Source organism: Macaca fascicularis, chromosome 7 (assembly GCF_037993035.2).
Source record: "Macaca fascicularis isolate 582-1 chromosome 7, T2T-MFA8v1.1".
Taxonomy (NCBI): Eukaryota; Metazoa; Chordata; class Mammalia; order Primates; family Cercopithecidae; genus Macaca; species Macaca fascicularis.
In genome coordinates this window covers 8,931,737-8,957,411 of record NC_088381.1, presented here as the reverse complement: position 1 = coordinate 8,957,411, position 25,675 = coordinate 8,931,737, and the positions used below count along the sequence as shown (strand labels likewise).

At 43.0% G+C, this 25,675-nt stretch overlaps 1 protein-coding gene and 1 pseudogene across 4 annotated transcripts in view; both read right to left on the bottom strand.

The window, feature by feature from the left end:
- Positions 1-25,675, bottom strand: part of SCG5 (secretogranin V) — a 55,811-nt gene that overhangs the window by 12,196 nt on the left and 17,940 nt on the right. For 2 of the 4 annotated variants that reach the window (XM_045397164.3, XM_065547692.2), the window contains exons 3-4: positions 5,138-5,287; positions 317-429 (exon numbers count right to left, since the gene is read on the bottom strand). In XM_045397164.3, coding sequence (XP_045253099.1) covers positions 317-429; positions 5,138-5,287 — 263 coding nt within the window. The remainder of the gene's footprint in view (positions 1-316; positions 430-5,137; positions 5,288-25,675) is intronic. The other 2 variants (XM_005559065.5, XM_073995412.1) reach the window with 1 other exon arrangement.
- Positions 1,465-4,841, bottom strand: LOC135971762 (large ribosomal subunit protein eL38 pseudogene; annotated as a pseudogene).

The window sequence follows — 25,675 nt, the reverse complement described above, 5'->3', positions numbered from 1 at the left end:
GTAGAGATGCATGAAACACTGGTGATATTTAGGATGTGTATGACACAGGCTGTGAAGTAGACCAGAGTAGAAGCCTCTGGAGACTACAGTCAATGTTAGGTTGTGTCTCTTTAGATGGATTTGGTAGACTGCTGCCTGGACACATAAGTGTGGTTTTGAATAGTAATGACTTGAAGGTCTGTCAACCAGAGATCTCTGAAAAATTTGCTTCTAAGTAATTTTTCTTCTCTCCTTCTGCCCATATTGCTTATCCCTGCCATCAGCACCTTCAGAGTACTGAAGTGCAAAATCTACTAACAATTGAGATAGGACTTACCCACTTGCCCAAGCCTGGATAGTCATGTTCCGGATCAAACAGATGCTGATGCAACTGGAACTCTCGACTGAACTCTGCGGTGTCGGGGGTGTTCTCTAGACATCCATCATCTACTGCAAACAGCCAAAGGTTTTTGAGGAACAGCCAAGACATTTATCATTACTCTAAGAGTTAATTCACCAAAACAACTAGCATCCACAGGTCAGAATCTGTTCACAACAGTAGTAACTTAGAACACCAGAAGCCACCTTCCCTCTAGGATCCAGTTGGATAGGACTGCTCATCTCAAACTCCCACTCCTGTGCAGAGACTCACTGGCTGTTCACCAAACCCACTTCCCTTTCCTCCTCGGCACCTAGTTAGACGAATTTCCCAGCCTTGCTTTGCAATCACGTGGAGTCATTTGCCTGAGTTGAGGCCAGTAGAATGTGGGCACAAGTGATGTATTCCATTCCCAGGCCTGGAAGTGAAATACATCACCGAAAAGCATAAAAACCTCTCATACCATGCTCCACTTCTCCTCATCCCCCATCCCCATCTCCTGGTCAGCCTGTTACATGTTGCCAGGGCAACTGTGGGTGTCAAGTGTAAACATGGCAGTCTGGGGTGCTGAACCATCCACCACACCACAGCCTCACTCACCTCTGGCAGGGCTTCACACGGGTGAAAAATAAACTTCTATTGCATTGAGCCATAAAATTTTTTTGTCTGTTACGACAGCAAGTGTTTCCTTAAGTAACATACTTCTATTGCACATGACCCACTCTGTTTTCTCTTGAGCAAGTGGTTTAGAAAGTACTTTGGCTTCCTGGAGAAAGCCAAATCTCCACAACCTCCACACAGCACTTCATCACTCGCTGTTGTGTTTTATTGTGATACTAACTTCAGCTTTGCAGTCAGACAAGAACAGAGCTCACGGATCAAATCCCAGCTCCTAACATACAGATAGGCTTAGTTCCTTTGGAAAGTTAACTTGGTCTCTCCAAGTTCATTCATGAATTTGTGAGATGCAAATAATCAAATACTTACCTACAGGATTGCTGTGAGGAATAGAGATGATTACATTTAGAGCACCCGGCACATAACAGGCTTGCAATGTGCTTTAGTTCCCTTCCCATCATCTCCCTTTAACTGACAGTTTATACTACGACTGCCCTTTGAAATCAGCAAGTTTTCCACTCAGACCAAAGAAAGAAGCCTATGTGTCTCAGATGCTGCTTTTTTTTTGGGGGGGGGGGGGATTTTTTTAGTATTTTAATACAGTTCAAATCAGTGTGTCTGGCTCATTTCAGTTCCTTCACTGCCAAACCAGGGGGCAGGGACTGCTTCAGTTTCTCTGCCTTCTCTTTGTCAGTGATGACCAGGGTGTAAAGGTATCTGCTGCATTGAACTTTAAACTTCACATTGTCCTTATTTTTCTTGATCTTGACAGATTTGGCATCCTTTCGTCGGGCTGTGAGCAGAAAGTTCTTGATTTCCTCAATTTTCCGATGCATGGCGATGAGGCTGCTGGGAGCTGGCGCGGACCGGGACCTGAGGTCCCCAGATTTCACCTGGCCGTAGATTGCCCCAGATTACCCTCCAGATGCTGCTTTTATGTAAATTCTATCATTATTAGGCATGATGCTCTAAAAATGAGTCATTTTTCCCATGTCTAATATATTTTAGACAACAGCAATAAAAAGGGGGACAGAGGAAGGATTGTGAATTGTGTGCAGGGTTAGGAGGAGGAAGGAGGGTCTCATTTTAAAGACATAATGAGACATCAAGGCAGTGCTGAAAGGGGGTATTTACAATTAGCCAGGATGTCTAGCTCTTGACACTGCTCTTAACTGCTCTCAGCGGCTTTCAGCACACAGTCTCTCAGCTCTTAGCAGCGTGCAGCTAGTGTGGAAGCCATCAGCATTCTGAACAAACCCCTATCACCGCTCTCCACTTTTCCATGAGCTATTTATCTAACTTATACAATATATAGCAATTAACATGTAGGAAAATATACCAATTCAAGAGAGTTCAGGCAATCTGCATACGGCACCTTCATAACCTTTCATAATTGTTTCTGGTGTACCTCTGAGTGGGCCCCGACTGAGATGCAGATAAAGCCTGCTCTGGGAACCGAACCGAAGGTGTCTCCGGGCCTGAAAATGTGCCTTAAATTCACATCCTATCTCTGAAGCTGAGATGGACTCTTTGAGCTTTGCTGCTCTGTCCAGGGTGAGTGGGCCAGGATTCAGAGGGGAGCATGGCATGAAAGGAGAAGTCAAGGTTTTATTCTTGGATTGCTCAGCTGTGCTCTGCTGTGTCATGATTCAAGCAATTCCTCACAAATAATGGCTAAGTTTAGCAAGCGATTTCATTCTTGGAATGCAGATTGTGCAGAACAAAGAGTGAGGGAATAGGTTAGTTTCATGGAAGGATAGCAAAGGAAATGGCAGACAACCTGTGACAAGAAAGTGTCTGGGTTTGGGATTTTGTCCAATTCTAATGGGCCAGCTTGCTCTCCTCTCAGAGCTCCTAAGTGCACAGACTAGAGCTTGATTCCATAGGTCTGTACGGTTTTGTGTTTTTATTGTTTTTGTTTTCAGACAAGCTAGAACTACACTGTATGCTTTTTGAAGGCACTGTCTATGTCTTCCCTCCATAGGTGAAGAGATTAAGGCTCAACAAAGTGAAAGTGGCATACTACAGTCAACACTAGAGCTCAGATCTCTTGGTTCAAACTCTGGACCTCTTTCCATTCTCCTATAATATTCTCCAACTTCAGTGTGCACTAGAGCCATGAGGAGGACTGGTTACATACAACAAATTCCTGGGTCCCACCCCCAGAATTTTCTGATTCAATAGGCTGAATCAGAGTAGGGCCTGAGAAGTTGCATTTTTAGCAAGTTTCCAGGTGCTGCTGCTGGTGGTGGTGGTCTTGGGATTTAAGAACCACTGCACTATACCACATCCAGTGGATTTCACAATGGAGACTGTCGCTTTCTAAACTCTGATCTAGTCTTTCTTCCTCTCCATCCAAAACCCTACAAGCAAGTAAAAGGTGGCTGAAATGATTAGAGCCAGGCAGTGATTCAGGTTTTCCTGCCTTCCTGGCCCAGCAGCCACACATTGGCTTGGTCACATCCAACTACTTTGGTTGTCCTGCCTCAAGATGCAAGCTTTGTGCCCCATGGGAAACAGAGGCCTCACCCGAAACGAAAGGAGGAGCATCCTTTTTTAAGACAGTCTCTTTAAGAGAGAGCCTGCATTGTGTTTAAGAAAAGGCGAGGTCAGACCAGTTATGGGCATCATAAGAAAACAAAGTCTGGGTGTGGTAGCTCACACCCATAATCCCAGGACCTCGGAGGGCCAAGCTGGGAGGATCGTCTGAGCTCTGGAGTTTCAGCTTAGCCTGGGCAACATGAGACTCCACCTCTACAGAAAATTTAAAAATTAGCTGGGCATGGTGGCGCACATCTGTTGTCGCAGCTACTCGGGAGGTTGAGGCAGAGAATTACTATAATTGTGCCACTGCACCCCCACCTGGGCAACAAAGTAAGACCCTATCTCCAAAAAAAAAAAAAAAAAAGAAGAAGAAGAAAAAGAAAAAGAGTTGAGTAGTTAATGTTATCATAATTTTCAGAGCCAGGCAGTATGTCCTGGTGGTTGAGTACACAGTCCTTAATCAGGTAGACTTGGGTTTGAGTCTTGGTTCAGCTACTTGTTACCTGGATAACCTTCCGCAAGTTACTCTCTAAGCTTCTGTTTTCCTAATATAAAGTAGAAATAATATTAGATTGGTGCAAAAGTCATTGCGGTTTTTCCCACTGAAAGCAATGGCAGAAACTGCAATTATTTTTGCACCAACCTGATAAATCCCAACTATTATTATTAGGCTTGCAGGAAAAGAATACTCTGGTGCTAGAAGCTAACACAAGCCCAAGGTAAGAGGTGCATTATTTACTAGCGGCAGCAAAGCTAATTATAAGCAGGATGACATTTTTAAAGAGTCCTTACTCTGTGCTAGGTGCTGTGCTAAAATGCTTTACATGGATAATTTTATTTAATTGCCACAATGACCTCCATTTTGCAAATAAGGAAATTGAGGTAGAAAGTGATTAATTAACTTAAGGTCGCACAGGTTGACCTGGAGTCTGAACTTAGGTAGTCAGAGTCTAGAGCCACTACTCTTAACCACCAAGGTCAGCTGCTCGAAGCTCGATGTAAGTGAAGCCCACTCACCATTCTCTTTGGCATTAGCGGGTAGCAAAGTGGGTGGGATGCGTGAACAATATGGAGAATTTCAACCTTCTTCCTTAACCAACTTCTTCCTGAACCTCTTCTCTCTCATGCTACCTCGTGGCCCCCAAATAAACAGGATTTTAGGATAGATGCTAACTCAGTGTTGACACATGACACTGTTAGAATGTTGACTGTCATGAGGAGTGAGGAAAACAAACAGGCATGGATAATCCACAACATAACTAGTTCCAAAGACATTAAAAATCAGCAGAAGTTGTATCATGGAAAAGGAAAAAAAAATGTTGCCCCTTTTCATGAAAAGAGTAGCAAGCGCAGAAAAGTGCATCAATTCCCAAAGAACGAGAGACACAGAAAGAAAGTAAAGCCTTAGCAGGGGAAGATCCTATGTGGGTGTGTCTGAACACAGAGCTCACACAAAAATTCTAGAATAAATTTCCCCTTCCCATCTACTTACAAATATGCATGGGCCCATCAGAATGGAAATAACAATTTCTGGGAATATTTGTAGCTGATGTTAGAATTTCTCATTTCCTTCCAAAGCCCCAACTTTCCGTGGAAACCCAAGGGCATGTCTGTTACCTGTTTTTCCAACAGGACAGGGATTTGGAGGGTCTGGGTACCCCTGATCCTCACTGAAGTCCTTGGGAATGTTGTCTCCAGTCAACTCTGCCACGATGTTGGGGATGTTGCCAAAAGGACCCAAATGCTGAAGTCCCTCATGAGCTCCACCTGCAAAGGAATCAGAAGTAGTTCGTTGCAGTGCAATTAAATTAATTTCAACTAATATTTCTTCAGGCATATCAAACAGGAGAAGCCCTGTGCCTTCTGCTGCGGGGAGAGAAAAATAAATGAAATGGTTCTTGCCCTCTAGGGGTTTAGAAATGTAGTTGCAGAAACAGACGCATACTGTACACATATGATTTCCATACAAGGCAAATTGTATACTGTCCTGTAAAATAAATGTGAATACAGCATCACGAGAGCATGGGAGAGGGGCCAGGCGTGGTGGCTCACGCCTGTAACTGCAGCACTTTGGGAAGCCGAGGCAGGCGAATCACCTGAGGTCGGGAGTGCACGACCAGCCTGGCCAACATAATGAAAGCCCGTCTCTACTAAAAAAAAAAAAATTACAAAACTGGCAGGGCATGGTGGCAGGTGCCTGTAATCCCAGCTACTCAAGAGGCTGAGGCAGGAGAATCACTCGAACCCGAGAAGTGGAGGTTGCAGAGAGCCAAGATCATGCCACTGCACTCCAGCGTGAGCCACAGCAAAACTCTGTTTCAAAAAAAAAGAGAGAGAGAGCGTGGGAAAGGGAGAGTTCCATTTGGCTGACGGGATGGGAGGGCTTCTTGGAAAAGCTGGAAATTGAGTGGCACCAACACAGGCAGGGCTCTGGAAGCTGGGCACGGAGCTTGGGCAGGACTTGGGGCGAGAAAGGAAGGCAAAAGCAGATATACAGGCTGAAAGCACATTATGAAAAAAGATAAAGTCACTGTTATCCTGCTGTTTCAGCTCAGCCACTTAAAATTTGGTGTACTTACTCCAATTGTTGCTATGTATCTTTTTATACAAAGGATATATTCATTTTTATTTAATATTGAAGCACAAGCGTCTTTCCATTTGGCAGCATGGTCTCTATTCCTGTAATTATAAATGGCTATGTAGTTTTTAGTCCAATGGCTCTACTACAGCATATTAACCACTCCCCTATTGTGAGACAATTAGTGTTTCCCAATTCATTTTAGACATTTAATGTTTTCCATATTTTGGATTAATTTTCCTCAGGATAGATTCCCAGAAGTCAAATTACTGGGTCAAAGGCTATAAAACATCTTAACGACTTTTGATACGGTATTGCCAAACTGTTTTCCAAAAAGGAGGTACCAATTTATAAGCCATCACCAGCAAACTATGAAATACAACTTTTGCAACATTCTCACCAGCATTGGGTTTTATGAAAATCAATTTTTATATTTTCTTTGCTAATTCAAATGTTTTAAAATTACTGTGTTATTTTGAATGTCTTTGATTACCAGCTTGGTCAAATATCTTCCCATATGTTTACTAATTTTAATTTCTTTTATGTGAGCTGTTTGTTTATGCTCTTGGAATTTCAATGTTTTTCTTATCAATTTGTATGAACATTTTACATAATAAGATACAAGGCCTCTGGCTGTCGCCTTTTCTGCAAATATTTTCCCATGTTGTCTGACTTTGAATTCTGGTTACTATTATAGTATTTTGCTAACATACGTTTTTAATATTTATGTAGTCAGATTTCTCATTTTTATTCTCCTTTTTGATTTCTTCTTATCCTTCTAAATGCACAAAATCATTGCCCCTTCAGAAGTACTACTGACATTTGGATAATTCTTTCAATTTTTCCGTTTATGAGTTAACTCTTTAATCCATGTTATTTATTTTAGTGTATGTAAAACAGTTAACCAATTATCCCACCAGCATTTGCTAAATAATTCTGTCCTTTCCTACTTGTTTCACGTCTTTAACAAATACTTAAGTGTCTCATACATACCAAAACCTACTCTGAGAACCAAAACACAGCAGTGAATTAAGAACAACTTATACTCCATAACTTGTTTTACCAAGTTACCAAGTTAACATATGAATGCATGTGAATTTCTGGACTTTCTTTTCTTGTAGCCTTAACAATCTATAAGGCTCATGAAGCTTCCTTGTCCAGCACCACAGCAGATCATTTCTTAGCAGGATTTCATACTTACCGACTCCATGGGGACACAGGAGCCTCACACTCAGAGTTCCCTTAATGCACAATCATGGTGTACGCAGACCTATACAGGAGAGGCTGGTTTACAATCAAAAGGTGCCTCGGTGGGCATGAAATTTGAGCAAGATCAGGCAAAAATAACACCATGCTTCCATCTTCTCCCGAAGGAGGATCCTGCCACAGGCTGGATTAGTTAAGTCCAGTTGAATGAGGCTCCCTTGTCCCTGGATGAACATGAGCACTTGCCTTTGTTGTTTTGGCTAAACCAGCTCTTCGTCGGATTCATACTTTTTTCCCCCCTTGGAAATGTTAATATATTCAGTAGAATCATGACTAGATCTCAGTGCCCCGGGGATCATATTGTCTCCTTGAAGTGACATTGCATCACTCTGTCTTTGTGTGCTGTCTTGATTAAAGTTTAACCTTAAAAGGACAATCTTACCTCTGCTGATTCCTCTAGCCCCCAAATTCAAGCAAAATCAAGTGGTTGTTTGTTTGTTTTGTTTACATTTATATTATATTTCATTGCTTTGTGACGAGAATGATGACAAGTATCTAGCCCAGATCTAGGTCACTGTTCTGTAATGAGAGAAACTGTAAAATTTCTGCACTTTTGGCTGGGCACGGTGGCTCAAGCCTGTAATCCCAGCACTTTGGGAGGCCGAGACGGGCGGATCACAAGGTCAGGAGATCGAGACCATCTTGGCTAACACGGTGAAACCCCGTCTGTACTAAAAAAATACAGAAAACTAGCCGGGCGAGGTGGCGGGCGCCTGTAGTCCCAGCTACTCGGGAGGCTGAGGCAGGAGAATGGCGTGAACCTGGGAGGCGGAGCTTGCAGTGAGCTGAGATCCGGCCACTGCACTCCAGCCTGGGCGACAGAGCAAGACTCCGTCTCCAAAAAAAAAAAAAAAAAAAAAAAAATTCTGCACTTTTTAAAAAAAAATAGGTGGTCGGGTACCATGGCTCACGCCTGTAATCCCAGCACTTTGGGAGGCCGAGGCGGGCAGAAAACAAGGTCAGGAGTTTGAGACCAGCCTGGCCAATATGGTGAAACCCCGTCTCTAGTAAAAAAAAAAAAAAATACAAAAATTAGCCGGGAGTGGTGGCGGACACTTGTAGTCCCAGCTACTTGGGAGGCTGAGGCAGGAGAATCACTTGAACCTGGGAGGCGGAGGTTGTAGTGAGCTGAGATCGGGCCACTGCACTCCAGCCTGGGAGACAGAGCAAGACTCTGTCTCAAAAAAAAAAAAAAGGATTTCTTTTGTAAACTACCATATTATTTTTGGAAATTTTCCATGTGAATATGTAATATAAGGTATTTTATATAACCCGTACACATCTAAATATAGCCAATTTATCAACACTTTAATTATATTCTTTTTATATCCATATTCACATTTCATCTCTAGTCTATCATAATCTGATGGTTATACGTTAAACTCTACTACTAACAATAAGTGACTGTCATTCTCTTATTTCTTACTGTTTTTATCATTTTGATGCTATACTAGTTAGCATATCCAAGGGTATAAATGTTTCACTTTAATTGTGTTGGTAATTGGTTGCTAAATATAAACTGATAAATCATACATTGATTTATAGTTCTATTAGTTTGCCACTCTCACTCTATTTGTGTTTAATTGGTAAATCTTTGATTATCCTTTTAGTTTTAACCTTTCTGTATCTTTCTGATGATTCATCCAGTTCATCTGTGATAGCTACCTTTGGAGCTAGTGCAGGGATACATATCATTCCACATTAACCCAATAGCTGCAAAGGTTAGACATATCAGTACACTTGGTATTGATAGACTTGAAGCTTTATATAATGTTGGCACTACAGCCACCACTGTGCTTGCTAGAGGGCAGGCTGTCTGGTGTGTCAATACATGTCTCAACTTTTGAAAGCACTCTAGCATTAAGTGCCAGGAATTATCCAACTTGGCTCAAGGCGGAATGCGTGTCTTAATGCTCCATTAGTAATTAATGAAGGAAGCAAACAGTTTCCCTTATGGAAGGCCTGCCAAGGCTCTGTTTACCTCTGTGCACCAGTGCCATTAAAATGAATGCAGCACTTGTTAGGAAGCAACAGATGTTTAGCACTAGGCAGATAGATTAGAACAGACTCCTTTTAAACTGCATTTAATGATGTCAAATCAAGAAACACTCACTGACGTAGGAACTGAGAGAGATATGCAGAAGTAAAAAATGCTGTCCTTTGCGCTCCAGGAGCTAGAATTTTATAGACAATTAAACAGGTATAGAAAATAAAATAATTTTAACATGATACAGTTGCAAATACAGCCAAATGCCAGTTTTCTGGTTCACTATAATATTTAGGTCATGTTGATCTATCGTACCTGAAGCCAAGTCAAACAAAATAATATGATACTATGGATGCCATTTGGTCTATTCATCCCAGCCTCCTTCACCGTCTTACTGCACTAACAACCAACAACAAATAACTCAATCAATCTAATAATATGTATTGAGCACGTAATATATAATCAAAACCTGGACTAGGTACTAGAGGGTCAGTGATGAACCAGATAAATGTAGGCTCTGCTCTCATAGTTCATAGAGAAACAAAAAGAAACAAACATAATACAGCCAGTTGTAATGCACTGATAATGTAACCGGGGTATGGCAGTGTGTCACAGTTGTGTAGAGGAGAAGTATCTAGCCCAGATCTTGGTCATGGAAGACTTCCTGTAGCAACATACTGTGTAGCAACAATTATGTTAGGTGCTATAGAAGATATAAATGTGAAAGACATAGTTCCTGTTCTCTAGTTCCTTCTTCATTCTAGTTGGTTACTCATGACTAACACAATAAGCCAGTAGTACAGAATAAGATATATTCCCAACATAATGTATTGTGGTATAGACAATAGATGGTGGTATAGAGACCAGACCACTGTACAAAGCTAGGTTGGAGAGAAATTAAATTCTGCTGTAAGAGTGTTGCTGAAACTCAGGAGTGAAATGACAAGGATTGGAATTAGGGTGGCCGCAACATGAGTTAAATAAGATTTCTAGCAGTGCACAGGAGAGAGATGAGTCAAAAGCTTGTGAGATTTCAATATCTGCTGATTTGAGAAAAGAATACCATTAATAAAGACAGGATCTTTCACTTACAGCTTTGAAATTATTTCAGGCAATTAATTAATCCTGTCCTGTGATGAGGCTTTATTTATGTTTCCACCACAGCCATGGCACTCTACAAATGTCTCTAGAATAAATGGAAAATATTTAATGCTTGCCAAATGAGTTTTAAGTCCAGTTGTGTTTATATAAACTTTGCTTTATATAATAAAATTGGTACCATGCAGCTGTTTATTTCCAAGCTCTAGATATCAAATCATTGGTAGACTTTCTTTGTATTGCCGTGGCAGTAAAGTTGCACTCAGATGTAATTGTCAAAGGAGAGAGAAGGAGAGTTGGTCTTATTTGAGTCAGAGCTCTTAAATCTCTTTCTTGGCCTGTGCTGGAACCCTCCATAAAAATCTGCCGAGCTTTTGACCGCATCCTGCTCTTCTCTGCATTCTCACCCTCTGCTATGTGCCTCCAATTCTCCCTTCTGTACGTATCCCTTTGAGGTTGGCAATTCAGCTGGCAAGTTGACCTGGTTGGTTTCGGTCTCTCCTGGCCTTTGAGATCTGATCAACCACAACTCGAAGCTTTGTCACTCATGGTCTCGTTTGGTGTCAACAGAGCCCCCAACAGCACTCCCAGGGACCACCAGCTGGAGTCTAACAACTCCAACGATCGCTTGTCCAGAACAGGGCACTAACTTTTCTGGTTACTTACAAACTCCCTTGGGTTTCAAATCCATTTTCCTGTCTCCATGATTTTGAAGATCAGTTGTTAGTACCTAGTAAACGGAAATATGTAAAGTAAATATCTTCTGACCCCCAAAGTTTTACTTGGCTCTAAACAGTCGTGGCCTTCTTGTTGCACCGGTAGAGTTTTTTTCATTGTTTAATGTTAGAGTAAATCTCTGTTATCACATCTTATCTTGATATCATTTGACTCTCCAAAATGTTGTGCACAAAAACCAAAATCTGAGTTAACTGAGGTTTCTGACTATAGGAACATCTCTTCTCTCTTTAGAGAGAATGCGCTGTTTCATGTAGTATTCAGATCACTGAAGCATCGGTTTAAGATCAAGATTTATTTAACCATTTTAAAGGAAAATTTTCCACTACGAATATTAGGTAAATAAACAGCAGGGGAATATGACCTTGCTGTTCTTGATAATATGGGACTATTACTGGGAATATCAATGACTATACAGTGTTGTAACAGTGTATTCTCAGAGGATTAAAAGGCATTCGGGGCCGGGCGCGGTGGCTCAAGCCTGTAATCCCAGCACTTTGGGAGGCCGAGACGGGCGGATCACGAGATCGGGAGATCGAGACCAGCCTGGCTAACACGGTGAAACCCCGTCTCTACTAAAAAATACAAAAAACTAGCCGGGCGAGGTGGCAGGCGTCTGTAGTCCCAGCTACTCGGGAGGCTGAGGCAGGAGAATGGCGTAGACCCGGGAGGCGGAGCTTGCAGTGAGCTGAGATCCGGCCACTGCACTCCAGCCTGGGCGACAGAGCAAGACTCCGTCCCAAAAAAAAAAAAAAGGGCATTCGGATATAAAACTATATTAAATGGGTCGGGCGCGGTGGCTCACGCCTATAATCCCAACACTTTGGGAAGTGGAGGTGGGTGGATCACGAGGTTAAGAGTTCAAGACCAGCCTGGCCAAGATGGTGAAACCCCGTGTTTACTAAAAATACAATTACAGGCAGACGCCTGTAGTCCCAACTACTCAGGAGGCTGAGGCAGGAGAATCACTTTGAACTCGGGGGACAGAGGTTGCAGTGAGCCGAGATCACGCCACCGCACTCCAGCCTGGGTGGCAAAGTGAGACACAGTGTGAAAAAAAAAAAAAAAAAAAAACTGTATCAAATGGTCCCAGATGCAATCGTTTTTAATGTTGTCACCTCACTCCTTCTAAGTTATTAATTGTAGTCATCCCAAATCCTTTCCATAATGATACACAATAAATTGAGAGTGCACCTAGGCCCTGCAAGTCTCTTCTAATTTTACCCTCCCCCCAAAACACACACACGCACACACACACGCACACTACACCTGCACGCACACACGCACACACCACACACACACGCACATGCACTCACGCAAGCACATACGCGCACACACGCACGCACGCGCACACGCACACGCACACGGGGATCTTATCCCGATGTGGATTCTGATCCAAGGTGAAGGGTGGGGCCTGAGGTTCTGCATTCCTCACGAGCTCCCACGTAGTGCAGACACTGCTGGTCCATGAGCCACATTTTCAGTAACAAGGGGCTAGAAAATGAGAGAGCCAGGCCTATTAGAATTATATTTAAAATGAGAGAAAATTAGCTCTGAGATTGTGCCTAGGCAATCTTGCTTTATGGAATCTGTGACATCGGTGTGGCTGCTAAGAACTTTCTTAAAAGTCTGCGGTTTCAGATAAAGGAGCTGTCACTGCAGTTGTAGTCCTTTTACTTAAGGTTTTACTCTACAGAGGCACCTGCTCACACTTTGCAAGGAAAGGATCCTGCTGCCCCATTTCTTGCGCTAATTCTGTGAGAATGAGAGGTAAACACCTCCCTTGAAAGTGAGTTCTCATGGTATCAGTGATGTCCTTTGCAGAGCCTGATGATGTCCCACCACGATGCAGGGGCTCTTCCGGCTGGGGCTAGTGGGGGCAGTTTTGACGGACGTTAAGGTTGGTCAGAAATTAAGAACATAAATGGGACCTGCGCTACTTGGTCACTCTTTTTTTTTTTTTCATCATGTTACAGTTTCAGCAGTTGCAAAGTGCTTTCCTCCTTATTAAAAACGTCCTAGTGAGGTCAGTAGGAGAAGAATCACTCTTCATAATTCTAAGTGAGAAAGTGAGTCCTGGGGAAAGGTTTCTTGCCTAAAGCCACTCAGCAAGTTGGTGCTAGTCTGGATTCCAGCCCCGTGTCCACTCTACGGTGGCACTGGGAGAGCCCCGACGAGGCCTTCTGCGTCCGTTCGTACCCTTTCCAGTGCGTTTCCGTCTTCCAAAAATGAGCTGGAGCTGCACAGCCACCATTAGTAGAATGACCTGTTGGGGTAACTGGGGTCTCTCACAGTTTCCTGGTCACTCAGGGGATCTTCAGCGTCAGTGACCACTGCAGAGCCAGGCACTGGCAAAATGGCTCTGAAACGGGACGCCACCTGTCGGCCTCGCCACCAAGGTTCCTTCGCACCTGAGCGCCCATCTCACGCTGGAGGTTTGGAACATCCAGACAACCCCTGCCCTCCAGACTCTGCCACACAACTTGGGAACACCCTGACAAGCCCGCAGCCAGCGTCGTCCCATTCGTACCCCTCACCCTGCCTGCAGCCCTGGGGACTCAGGCAACGGGGCACTGGCGCTGGGCAATAAAGGAGAATTTTGGTGGGGCAGCCTGGTGCCAGGGAGCCAGTCGCCCACCTCGTAAAAAGGGAGTTCCATGAGGAGCGTCTGGCAGGGAGCGGGCACACTGCCCTGAATACCAGCCATTCAGCTGAAGGGAACGGGTCCAGCAGTTTTCACTTATGTTACCACAAACAGCAGATGCTAAAAATACACTGCGGTCTCGATACATCGTTCAGAAAGCGAGGGACCAGTTTTCCTTTTGTCAGCAGTCTGGGAGCGTGAAGCAGAGGGATGGGGCACTCCAGACATCGCCTGGCTTCCTTTGGTTTCCCCCGCTCAGACTCTGACAGAGCTGAAGGCTGGAGTGCAACAGCGCCCAAGGAGACCGGGAGAGAGGTGGAGGGCGGCAAGCCCCCCGGGGCTAAGGGAAGGCAGCGTGGAGTGGGGTGAGGAAGGGGCGGGGTGGCTCCTTCTGGAGGCCACAGAACAGCCTGGGACTCCCTGAGGCGACACTGGCCGTAGGCACCAGGCACTGGGGGCTAAGAGAAGTCACAGACCCAGAAATCTCCTTCCTAAGGTCCAACTTGCCCCACAAGTTTTGTTTTGTTTTGTTTTTTCACAACTTGAGGTAAACACACAATTATACAAAAAGCGCAATCACTTGTCCACAACCAGAGGGCTCATCAGTCAGCTCCTGTACAATCTGCGCTTGGGTTTCTCCTTCTCAGTAAGCACTCAGGCAGTCCCACCACACGTTGTGTCTCCACTGGAAAGAAGACAGCGGCAAGGAGAAAGAGCAGGAGAGGGACAAACAGATTGGCCCCTGTGAATGGGGAAAGGAGCCTGAAAGAAGTGGCCAACATGAGGATGGAACTTCACATTTTAGATGTCTGACCCCCATGTTTCTGCTTCCTGCAACCCAAGTAATTGAGGTGAGATAAAAGAAAAGAAGAGTCATTTCCACACATCCTTTCTCAAAATCCACTCTATGTATTAAGACCTTTCGTCCTTGACTCCTGGTGAGAAACGAGGGTCCCAACATTCAAACCGATTTACGAAAAGCAACTATTTTCATTTCCGGAGGACCCGCAGAAACGAGAGCACTGTTTATACAAAGAGGCTTTTTTAGCTTCCTGTTGTCAGGGCCCTGAGTTCAAGTCCACATTCTGCCACACACTGTGGGATAACCTCCCATAGCCTCCCAATCTCACTGGACCTCAATTTTCCCCTTTTAACCTGGGGATAACATGCTTGTGGGAGGATCAGATCAGATACTGGATGTCAAATGCTTACCTCAGTACCTGGTATGGAATAAGCACTCCGTGAATGGTAGCCGCTTTTACTATCTAGTCAACATTTCCTAATCGCACAATTAACAGAGCTGAAATGAACGATCCTACATATTTTTCATTGTGGTGATCATGGTCCTGTGTTTGAGGTATTGAGCAACAGGGCTCAGAACATTTGAGCTTTTTACTAACATCAGTGCCTTCTTATCAATTCAAAATTAAATAAAGTCATGCTTTGCCTAACAAAGTTACTTCTCCGGGCAACATAATCCCTTCTCTCAAGGAGCTTGCTCTCCAGTAATAGGGGACAAAATATGTCCACATAAACACATATCTGATGTTTGTGCTTGCTGGAAGAGACCAGCAGCACTAGCAGAGAAGAGAAATGTGTCTCCTGGAATGAGAAAATGAACACACGATAGTTTATACTTAGAAATGGATATTATCACCTCAGCTCTCCTCCCTAGGAACAGAATTGAGTTTAAGCTGTTTAGAATGGCGAGGGTTTATGTTGCAATATCCACATTCTCTAAACTCACACAACAAGTGACCCCAAAGCACACAGCATTTGGTAATTGAGAAAAACAAAGGAATGATTCTATCTGTGCTGAATTGGCTTATTCATTGACTTGCCTCAGGGCAGAGGGCTGGCCCAGGCAGTTTGCTAGAGTGATCCTTCTGCTCTGAATTGAGCCTGGTCCCTCACAGGGACGGCCCCACATAGACGGCAAGGGCAGACACCCCGGCTGGCACTATCCTGTCCTTGTAGGAGAGATCTAAATTGGGTTGAGCCTCTTGGCAGATAAGCAAAGTGAAACCCATTCGGATATTTTGTCTTGAAAGGCATTTGTTTTCATTCCTTTCCTTTCTTCTTCTGCTTTCCCCCCTCATACTAGGATCTAAAAAACTCAGGCTCCTTGGGGACCAAAGGCAACATTATCATCGTGTACTCAGAGGCACGCAAACAGTGAAGGCAGAGACGCAAATTCTGAGTGCACTGCATTTGTAGCTTTCACATCTACATGTGGTCCCAATTTAGGATCACAAGCAGAGTTGTTTATTTTAGAAAAGCTTTTTAGTTCACTTTTAAGGTATTTTGCTTAAGCATTGCTTGCTTTTCAAAAGGAGAAAATGTATTTTTTTTTTCTGAAGTGGTGTTTGTTTTGGCTGTTTACTTATTTGCAAAAGTTCAAATTTTATCCTATGAATTTAACTAATTTTTCTGTAGTCACCACAAACCCCACCCCCTCTAACACATACACACAAAACCCCAAAATAAAATAACCTGGAAATGAAGCCTTTTTAGGAGAGCTGTGAAGTTAGCAGGTTTCGAAAAAGTCATTTCAAATAGGTAATTTGCAGTAGTACTTTTAGCTCCTTCATATAACTTTTATTTGCTGTCTGAAATGAAGTCTCAACTTGGCAACTCGTATGAAGGCTAAGCATGTCTTTATACTAAGGTCAAGGCTCGTGTTTGTCCTTTAAAATCTTTATTTTATAATCTTTGGTGAAATTATATGGCTGAGCTGAGGGTCAGAGTGGAGCTTGAGTTGAGGATCAGGTATATTGAAAAAATAATGGGATATAGAACTGTGGTGGTGGTGGGGAGTAGCTAAGGATATGGACACAAAACTGTAAAGTAAAAATATGGACGTGGGCCCTCCAGCATCTGGTTCCACATACAGGCCTACCACCTCCAGTTATCTAAAGCTCCCACTTCATCTTCCTTTCTGAAACTATACTTACTTATGACATCATTTGTCCAGAACCTGAGCCCCACCTCTCTGTTCTCAATGACATAGCAGGTCCTATGTATCATTGTTTTGGGTAAGCTTCTCTACTAACATGATAATGAGTGCTAATTCACATGTGGTACTCTGCTCCTGTATGATATATTTGCAACTTAGAGGATTTCTGGGATTATTCTCTTCAAGTAGTGTCTTCACCAACAGGAATTCCAGACCCCCTGGTGTGCCAGCTATAGGGATAAGCAGAGTATGTCAGGTTCGCAGGTAAGGAAAAGGGGCAATGGCAATGACAATCCTGCAGGCAGAAATAAAGTCATTAGGGGCCAAAGCAGAGCCAGGTAAATGCACAGGAAGTTTATAATTAGTGACCCAGCGTCCAAGGAGATAGCTTCGAACACGAAAGAAAGAAGTAAAGGAGATCTGCAGGAGCTTAGGGAAGAGGGAAGCAACGAATGGCTGAGCCAACAGATGACATTAACACCAAGACACCGTGACAGTGGAGGTGACCCTCCGCCCCAGACCCACAGCTCTCTGCTGGTTTCTGTTGAGGCTCACCTTCCGGTCAGCCTGGGCTTCACAAAGGAAGCAGGTCACTGGGGACTATGGTTGAGGAGGTGTGAATAAGGGGAAGCAGGAACTGTGTTGGGCCCATTCTGGATGGGATGAGGTGGGAGTGGCAGGGCCTGGCAGCGCTGTGCCCATTCAGAGCCCCTTCCATCAGCTGGCCTGGTTCTGCACTGGCCAGGGGAGTGGCCCTAGCACAGACTGGGGGTACATGGCTTGCGAATGTAATTATTCCATCATGCCACTTCCCTCCATGTGTCTGTAGACTAAAACGAGGAGACTCCATTTGGATCTGACAAGGCCTTTTGGGCCACGACAAGGCACGTGATTCTCACTTGGCGTTACAAATTTGTACCTGCATTAATTACCATTCCCCTACTTCTTTTTCTCTATCCTAAACTGCCGTAAATCCGTAAGTGTCCTTTATAAATGGCTAGAATAAACATTTGTTTTGGACAGTAATCTCGTAGAAATTCTTTTCTGTTTCTGAGTTCCTGGCAGTTATTACTATTTTTCGGTGGCTGCTGTTGGTGGAGCGGGGATTAATTCTAGCCTCAGAATGGCATGTGGTGTGTGTGTTGGGGAGGGAGACGGGGCTCAGACTAAATCCTCTACAACTCTTTGGTAATGCTTTCCTGGCCTATGGTTTCCCATCTCATACAAATATTCCCAATTTCTCTCTTTTATATCCATGCAACCTCTGCCTGGCAATAGGTATTAAGAATAAAGTGGGCCCAGTGGCTCACGCCTGTAATCCTGTAAGTTTGGGAGGCCGAAGCAGGCGGATCACTTGAGGTCAGGAGTTTGAGACCAGCCTGGCCAACACGGTGAAACCCCATCTGTAATACAAATACAAAAAAGTTATCCAGGCATGCTGGTGTGTGCCTGTAGTTCTAGTTACTCGAAAGGCTGAGGCAGGAGAATCACTTGAACCCAGGAGGTGGAGGCTGCAGTGAGCCGAGATCGCGCCACTCACTGCACTCCAGCTGGGGCGACAAAGTGAGATGTCTCAAAATAAATAAATAAATAAATAAATAAATAAATAAACTACAACAAACCAAACAAAACAGTATTCACTGCTTATTATCAGCTTTGTGCCAGGAACCACACCTGGAGCCAGAAGCCAATGTTATGTTAGAAGAGAGAGACTCAAAGGTGGTCACAAAGCTATGCGGACAGTGGTGAATGATTCGTGCCTTACAGGCCAAAAGCGGTGCCTCTGGCGATGTGCTCAGACAGCTGCAGCACTACACACAGACACTGGAAATACACCTCACAGAATTCTTTTCAGCCTTAAAAATGGCAAGTCTCTTACCCACCCATGGTAAAAGGGGTGAAGAAAGCACACATAACTCAAATTCATAAAAACACCAAACTTATCTTTAAAAATGGCTTCGACCTTCCCATCCACCCACTCCAACCAAATTTTTAACTAGAACTACTGATGAAAAATAACGTTGGCCTGAGTCAGTTCCAGTCCCCTTTATATATTATTTTAAATTAGTATATAGCAGTGCTGTTCTATAGAAACAGAATATGAACTACATTTGTAATTTTAAATTGTCTAGTCTTCTCACTTCAAAAAGTAAATACACTGAAATTTAATAATTAATTTTTATCCCAATATATCCAGATTATCATTTCAACATGTAATTGATATAAACAATTGCCAACGAGACTTTTTATATTCTTTTTTGCATACGGTCTCCCAAATAGGGTGTGTAGTTTATACTTAGAGCACATCACAACTCGAGATGGCCATATTTCAGGTCTCATGGGCCTGTGAATACCAAGTCGGTCAGAGCAGGTGTATAGAGGAAGCTAGGCATGGCGATCAAAAGTGCAGCCTGCAATCCAGATGCTTGAGTTTAAATATTGGCCCCATCACACTAGGTGTATGACCTAAGAATATTTAGGTAATACCATCCTTAAGCCGTTGGTATGAGGATAAAATAAAATAGTCCTCGTAAGGCTTTTTGCAAGAATTCTGGCAAATATTGTGCTTCATAAATGTTAGCTAGTGTGGTCACTTTATAATGCATGAGCTCGATACTTAAAAAACATGTGGTCCTGAACAAGTTATCTTACCCCTTTGCATATTAGTTTCCTTCTCTGTGAAACAGGGGTGATAATAATACTTCACTGAGAAGATTAACTGGTACAAACATAGCACTTAATAAATGTTCGTTTCTTTCTCCTTGACTTTAGGTGCCAATGAAGACAGAAATAGCCAAAGGGCTCGCTGAGTGGGACCAGAGGTAAATGGGCCTGGATAACTGGCAAACTGGATAGTCACGAGGTTAACTATGGCACAGGCAAGCATCCAGATGGTTCCAACCTACCTCGGCCAGTGTGAGAGTGCCCAGTAGATGTGTCTCTTTTGTAGTTCCTTTACTAGACGCTTTATAAGAGCAGGCATGTTCACTGTTCCACAGGCTAATAGAAATAAAGTATGTATATGCATCTTATGTAACATATCCCTACGTATGTACGCTGAATTCAGTAGGCAGCCATGTTCAGTATTTTAGAGCTGTAGCCATCACTCAACTCCCTTGTGTTGATAAGAAGAAACATTTGGGGAAAAGAAGACCTATTTGTTTATTATAAGATTCAAAATCTCTAAGGGTAATGGCCTTTATTGCTTTCCTACTCAGAAGTTTTTTTCATATTTAATAGCTCATACAGGATTCTGAAAAGGAAAACTTAAAAATTTTAATTAGAACCATATCCCAAATATCCTTCGCTCCTCTGCATGTTTATTTTTTCTTAGGATTGATTTGTTCAGAGTTTTGAAATTACCATGGAAGAGCTTTTGAGGATGTTTGAGATCCATGATTCAAAACAGGGAGGGACACATGAGTGGCAGGATTGGTTGTGAAATCAGAAGCCACCAGCCATTCCTCAAATTGCCAGCTCTGGAGCCCTCCATCCTGCACTCGAAGGAGATACTGCAAACCCTGCCAAGGTGTTCATGCCCCTCGCGCTTTAACGTGTCAAAAAGCTCAATTCCCAAAGACAGTGAAACTGCCACGAAAAACAAAATGAACTCTGGATGATAAGGAGGCCCAGTCGTTTCTCCTATCAATGGAAAGGGCAATTTTGACTAGAGACAAATAGTACTTGATTTTACCTATAGGGACTTATGACTTCTTCACAGCTCTGACTCCTCCTTCCCCACAGGAATTCAATAATGTAAACCTAATAATTAAAAATGACATAAAATGAATGTAATGAGAACACCCTAAAACTAGTTTCCCTCCTGGCCTATCTCCAAGTTGTATCTTTCAGAAAGGGTCAGAAACTAGACTTAAAACAAACAAATAAAAAAAAAAAAACACCCCAAACCAGAACCTAATGCTGTTGTGATCATTTAAATAAACACAACTGAATAAAGAAGTTGTTTTACAAAAATAAAAATAGAAAACAATTTCTTGAGAAGAGGCATGGATTATTCAGGATGCCTATGTTATTCTAATTGTTTCAGTGCCATTAGGTGCATTTAGGTGAATGTGGCCCTGATGGATAAATGCACCTGTAATCCATTTCAAGGCAGTGATGTCAGATATGAGACTTTTTTGGGTAGGCACAACCCCAAAAATGTCATGTAAATCTTGAAAAATTTTTCATCCAAAAACCCCAAAGGGTTTACTCCTGTCAACATCCACTTCCCCATTTGATAGGCAGAGAGAGAAAAATGACTACGAGAGGAAGATTCTCTGAGACCAAAACTGGAAACCTACTAGAGGCTGGGCTCCCATAGGCGCCCTGGCCCAGACCACAGCAGGGAAGGAATTCCTCCTTTCTGCCTTTGTGTCTCATCTCCTGACTTAGAGATGGTAGCTTATTTTCCTCTCTTGGTTTCCTTCAGTATTCCTTACAGATAACAGATGTTCAATACATATTTGCTGACCGCGTGGCCTCCATTCTGTAAGAGTGGAGGTGACTTAGCAGGACACATGCTATTTATACAAACAGAAGAACCTAGCAGCACACATGTGAGTAGGGATCTCCTTATTACTGCTCCTGGAGGTGGATTTATAGCGAAGTGAATGAGGGCCCCTCATGGGTGCAGACTGCTTCTGAGGCCTGGAACCTACCTTTTCATTTGCAATTGTGTTTCATTTTTCTTGAAAAAAGTTTTCAAATTGCATGAGTTTCAGGCCTCACGAAATTTGAATCTGTTGTGGATTGCTCTTAAAAGCGGTATACAAATGCCATCTTGGATTTTTCATCTGTCATTATTTTAACTCCTAGTCATCCAAAGCAAATATAAATCAATTAGCCTTGTAGCCATGGACAAATGAGGCCTGGGTTTCCTCATTTCTGAAAATGAAAAGTGATTGAATGTGATTCCTCGGATTCCAAAAGAGAGCAACGTAGGGAAGAAGGGCACACAGAAACAGAAGGAGGCAAAGGCTAGGTCACCCTGGTGCTGGCTACACTACTAATAGCTGGCATATGACCCTCAGTGAAGAACTTGACCTCTCAGGGCATCATTTTCTCTACTATGAAATGAAGCAGGTGGACAAGATATTCTCTAAAGTCCCATCTTGTCCCATGATTCCAGTGCCCTGACTTGTGCAGTGTGTCACCTCTCGTGGCCACTCTCACTGGGTGCTCACAGTAGCCCTGAGACTAGTCAGTGGAACACTCTGGTGAGATTCAGAATTCAAATTCAGTGCTCTTCTTACTCATACCACATGGGAGATATTTTCCAGATGAACAGTACACAAGGCTAATATCATTGGTTTGATGGCCTTCAAATATGCACTGTTGTCATGCCTAGTCAAAGATGATAGTCTGAGATGAACCAGTGTTGCAGTGTAGATGTGGCGCATGACGAGGGTGTGGTTCCTTTCCCACAAGAGGCACTGGACTTGAAGCTGCAGCTGGTACAGCCCATCTGCAGGGAAATGCCATTTTCTTCTCATGCCTCTGTTCAAAACTGGAGTCCCACTGCTTCCAGCTAGGCAATCGTTAGAGTCACTGGTGGCAATGAAAAAATCCCAAGCAGCTCAGACTCCCTGGAACTGCCATAGTTGAATTCCTGGAGAGATTGGGGGCCAGGAGTCTTTCATTTTAAGCTTCCCAGGTAATTGTGATGATCCTAGCCAGCCTGCAAATGCTGTTTCTTTTAAAACAGTTAAGTCTATCTGGATACCCCGATGCCTCCTGCCACAAAGTCAAGCTAGTGTAGCATTGTCTAGGACAAGCAGTGACAGCCATAAAAGACCACCTATTCTATGATTCCATTTATATGAAATGTTCAGAAGAGGCAAATTCACAGACATAGAAAGTAGAGTAGTGGTTTCCAGGGCCTGGGGAAAGGAGACTGAGGGAAGGAGTAAGGGGGCAGAGATGAGGGGAATGGATAAGGGGAATGGAGTTCCTTTTGGGGCAATAAAAAATCTAAAATTGATTGTACTATGTGAATATACTAAAAACCATTACATTGTATACTTTAAATTGTTGAATTGTATAGTATGTGAATATCTCAATAAACCTGCCATTTATATATATGTATTATATAATATGTGTATATTATATATGTATATTTTATATATATATATATTCTTTTTTTTTAACAGCCCTAATCCTCTCTTCCCCGCTCTACACACAAACACACGTGCACCAACTCACGATCATTGACAGGTTAATTACAGAAGCCCAACTAATGTCCCACATGTATGAACGGCACTCCAACCACCTCACTTGAGACCACCTTATTAATACTCTCCCCAGCTCTCCAGCTCTCCTGCACCAGAGACATCAAATCGTCCCGGGCGGATGGCACCACCTGGTGGCCACTACAGGAAATCCTGACTGGACACCTCTGCACTACCTCCTCTTTTGCCATTCTTCCCTCTTCTTCCAACTTCAGGGCTCAGTTAATTCTATAGTTGAGGTGATCTCCAATTTATACAAAAGCACTCCCTTTCATCTCTCCTCCAAACTCTTGCCTCAAGTCTTCCTCTACGGCTGCTAAACAGCTTAAAGAACTGTAGTTTTAAGTCTACATGTGAAAATGGAAAGAAACAAAACTTGAAGTGGATAGACACAAATTAGATCTAATAAAGAAGCAATGCATTGTATTAACAAATATTTCAGAGACTAAGAAAAACAAATAGCTATATAATAGGAAGAGATATTCCGTTTCATTGGTAATCAAATAAACACAAACAAAACAATGAGATGCCATTTTTGCCTATCAAATTAAAATACTTTAAAAAGGTAATACTCATAGTTAACAAGTGAGACAAGACACCCACGAACGAGTGAGAGAGCACAGCCATATAAGTCCAACACTTACAGAAAGCAACCTGACAGCATGTAGGAAATGGGGCCTAAACAATAGGTACAGAGCTTGACTCAATTATTCTTCTTTTCATAGAAATACATACCCCAGAGAATTTATCAAGACTGGACACAAAGGTTTATACACAAATATGTTCATTGAAGCCGTGTTTATGATGGGATAAACTGGAAAAACTCTAAATGGCCATTTGGAAAAATGCTTGGGTAAATTGAGGCAAAAACATATAATAGGATATAATGCAGCTACTAAAAATAATTACATTGATTTTAATGTAGGGATAGGCTCTTGATACAATATTAAGTATAAAAATACAGATAAAAGATTTACTGTATGATTTAAAAAACTACCTATGTGTGCACAGAAAACAGACTGGAAGAAAACATAGCCAAATGTTGAAAGTGGGTATCTCTAGGTGGTAAGATTATAAACAATCTTTATTTTGTTTTCTAAATGATCTGCAACAGCTTTTATTATCTTCATAAGAAAAAAATACTGAACCATAAGTAATCCATATAGCATCCTTAAAGGTACCCCAAAATTTCCCTCCGAGCGTGCGATGGCAGAAAAACAAAGCCTCTAGAGCCATGGGTCTCCACAGGGGGTCTGATTTTGACCTTCAGAGGACATTTGACGATGTCTGGAGACATTTTCTTTTCTTTTTTTTTTTGAGATGGAGTTTCACTCTTGTTGCCCAGGCTGGAGTGCAATGGTGTGATCTTGGCTCACTGCAACCTCCGTCTCCCAGGTTCAAGTGATTCTCCTGCCTCAGCCTCCCTAGTAGCTGGGATTACAGGCATGCGCCACCATGTCTGGCTAATTTTGTATTTTTAGTAGAGATGGGGTTTCTCCATGTTGGTCAGGCTGGTCTTGAACTCCTGACCTCAGGTGATCCGCCCACCTCGGCCTCCCAAAGTGCCGGGATTACAGGCGTGAGCCACCGTGCCTGGCCTGGAGATATTTTCTGTTGTCACAAATGGGGGAAATGCTACTGGCAGCTAGTGGGTAGAGGCCGGGGATGCAGCCTCCACCACAGAGAATTATCTGACCCACATGTAAATGGTGCCAAGGGTGTAAACCCTGCTCTGACTTGAATCCTGGTCCTATGCCCCTTCTGTTCCATCTTGGCATGTTGTTCACCTGCTCTAAACCTCAACTTTCCCTTGTAAAATAGAATCATCTGCATATGATTTCTGGGGGCAAAATAACAAGCGTTTGGCACACAGTAGATACAAAATAAGTATTTGCTTCCTTCTCCTACAACACTATTACTCAATTTTGTATTTCCTTTTGCTAGTTATAGCAAACTTTTGCAATTATGGAAAAAATATATTCTACCCTTTAAATTATATCTCAATTATCCATTTCAAATATAATTGTGGAGTCAGTCAGGTAAGCTTTGTTGTGCTCTTCCCAGATTCTACAGCTTTAGTATCAGGTTGATACCATGAAAAAATTAAATTGATGGCTGTACAATATTGATTACCCAAAACTCATGAAGGCAAATGTCTTAAGTACTAGGGGTAATCGAGGTGAAATGCTGATCTTCTTTTGGGGTCTGCCCTGCAGTCAGAGGGCTGAGTCTGGAGAGCACCTGAGAGGGGTGCAGGGCACCCAAGGACAGCAGCTTGTGTATCATGCGTGCATCTCTCATTACACACCAAAGCTACATGTGAATGACCTAGGGCTCATGCAGTCATCTGGGTTAGCTGGATCTTTTTCCTCTGCTGAATAAGCTCTATTAATAGATCTAAGGTAGGCTCATTCTTACTGCTTCTCCATCAGAATAGTGCTGGATACTTGACACCTTTGGGTAGACCGAAGAGAGGCTGATGGTCATTCACGCAGTCTCCTTGATGTCCAAACCAAGTGAGGGAGGTGATCTGATCTGCCCGGGAGCACGGACGCATGGAGGCAGTGTCAGAAGATGGCCTGGGTGGGTAGGCAGGCTGCAGGAGGAAGCTCTGTAGGTACTGATAACTCTCCCGTCAGAGCCACGGATCTGGCAAGCTGG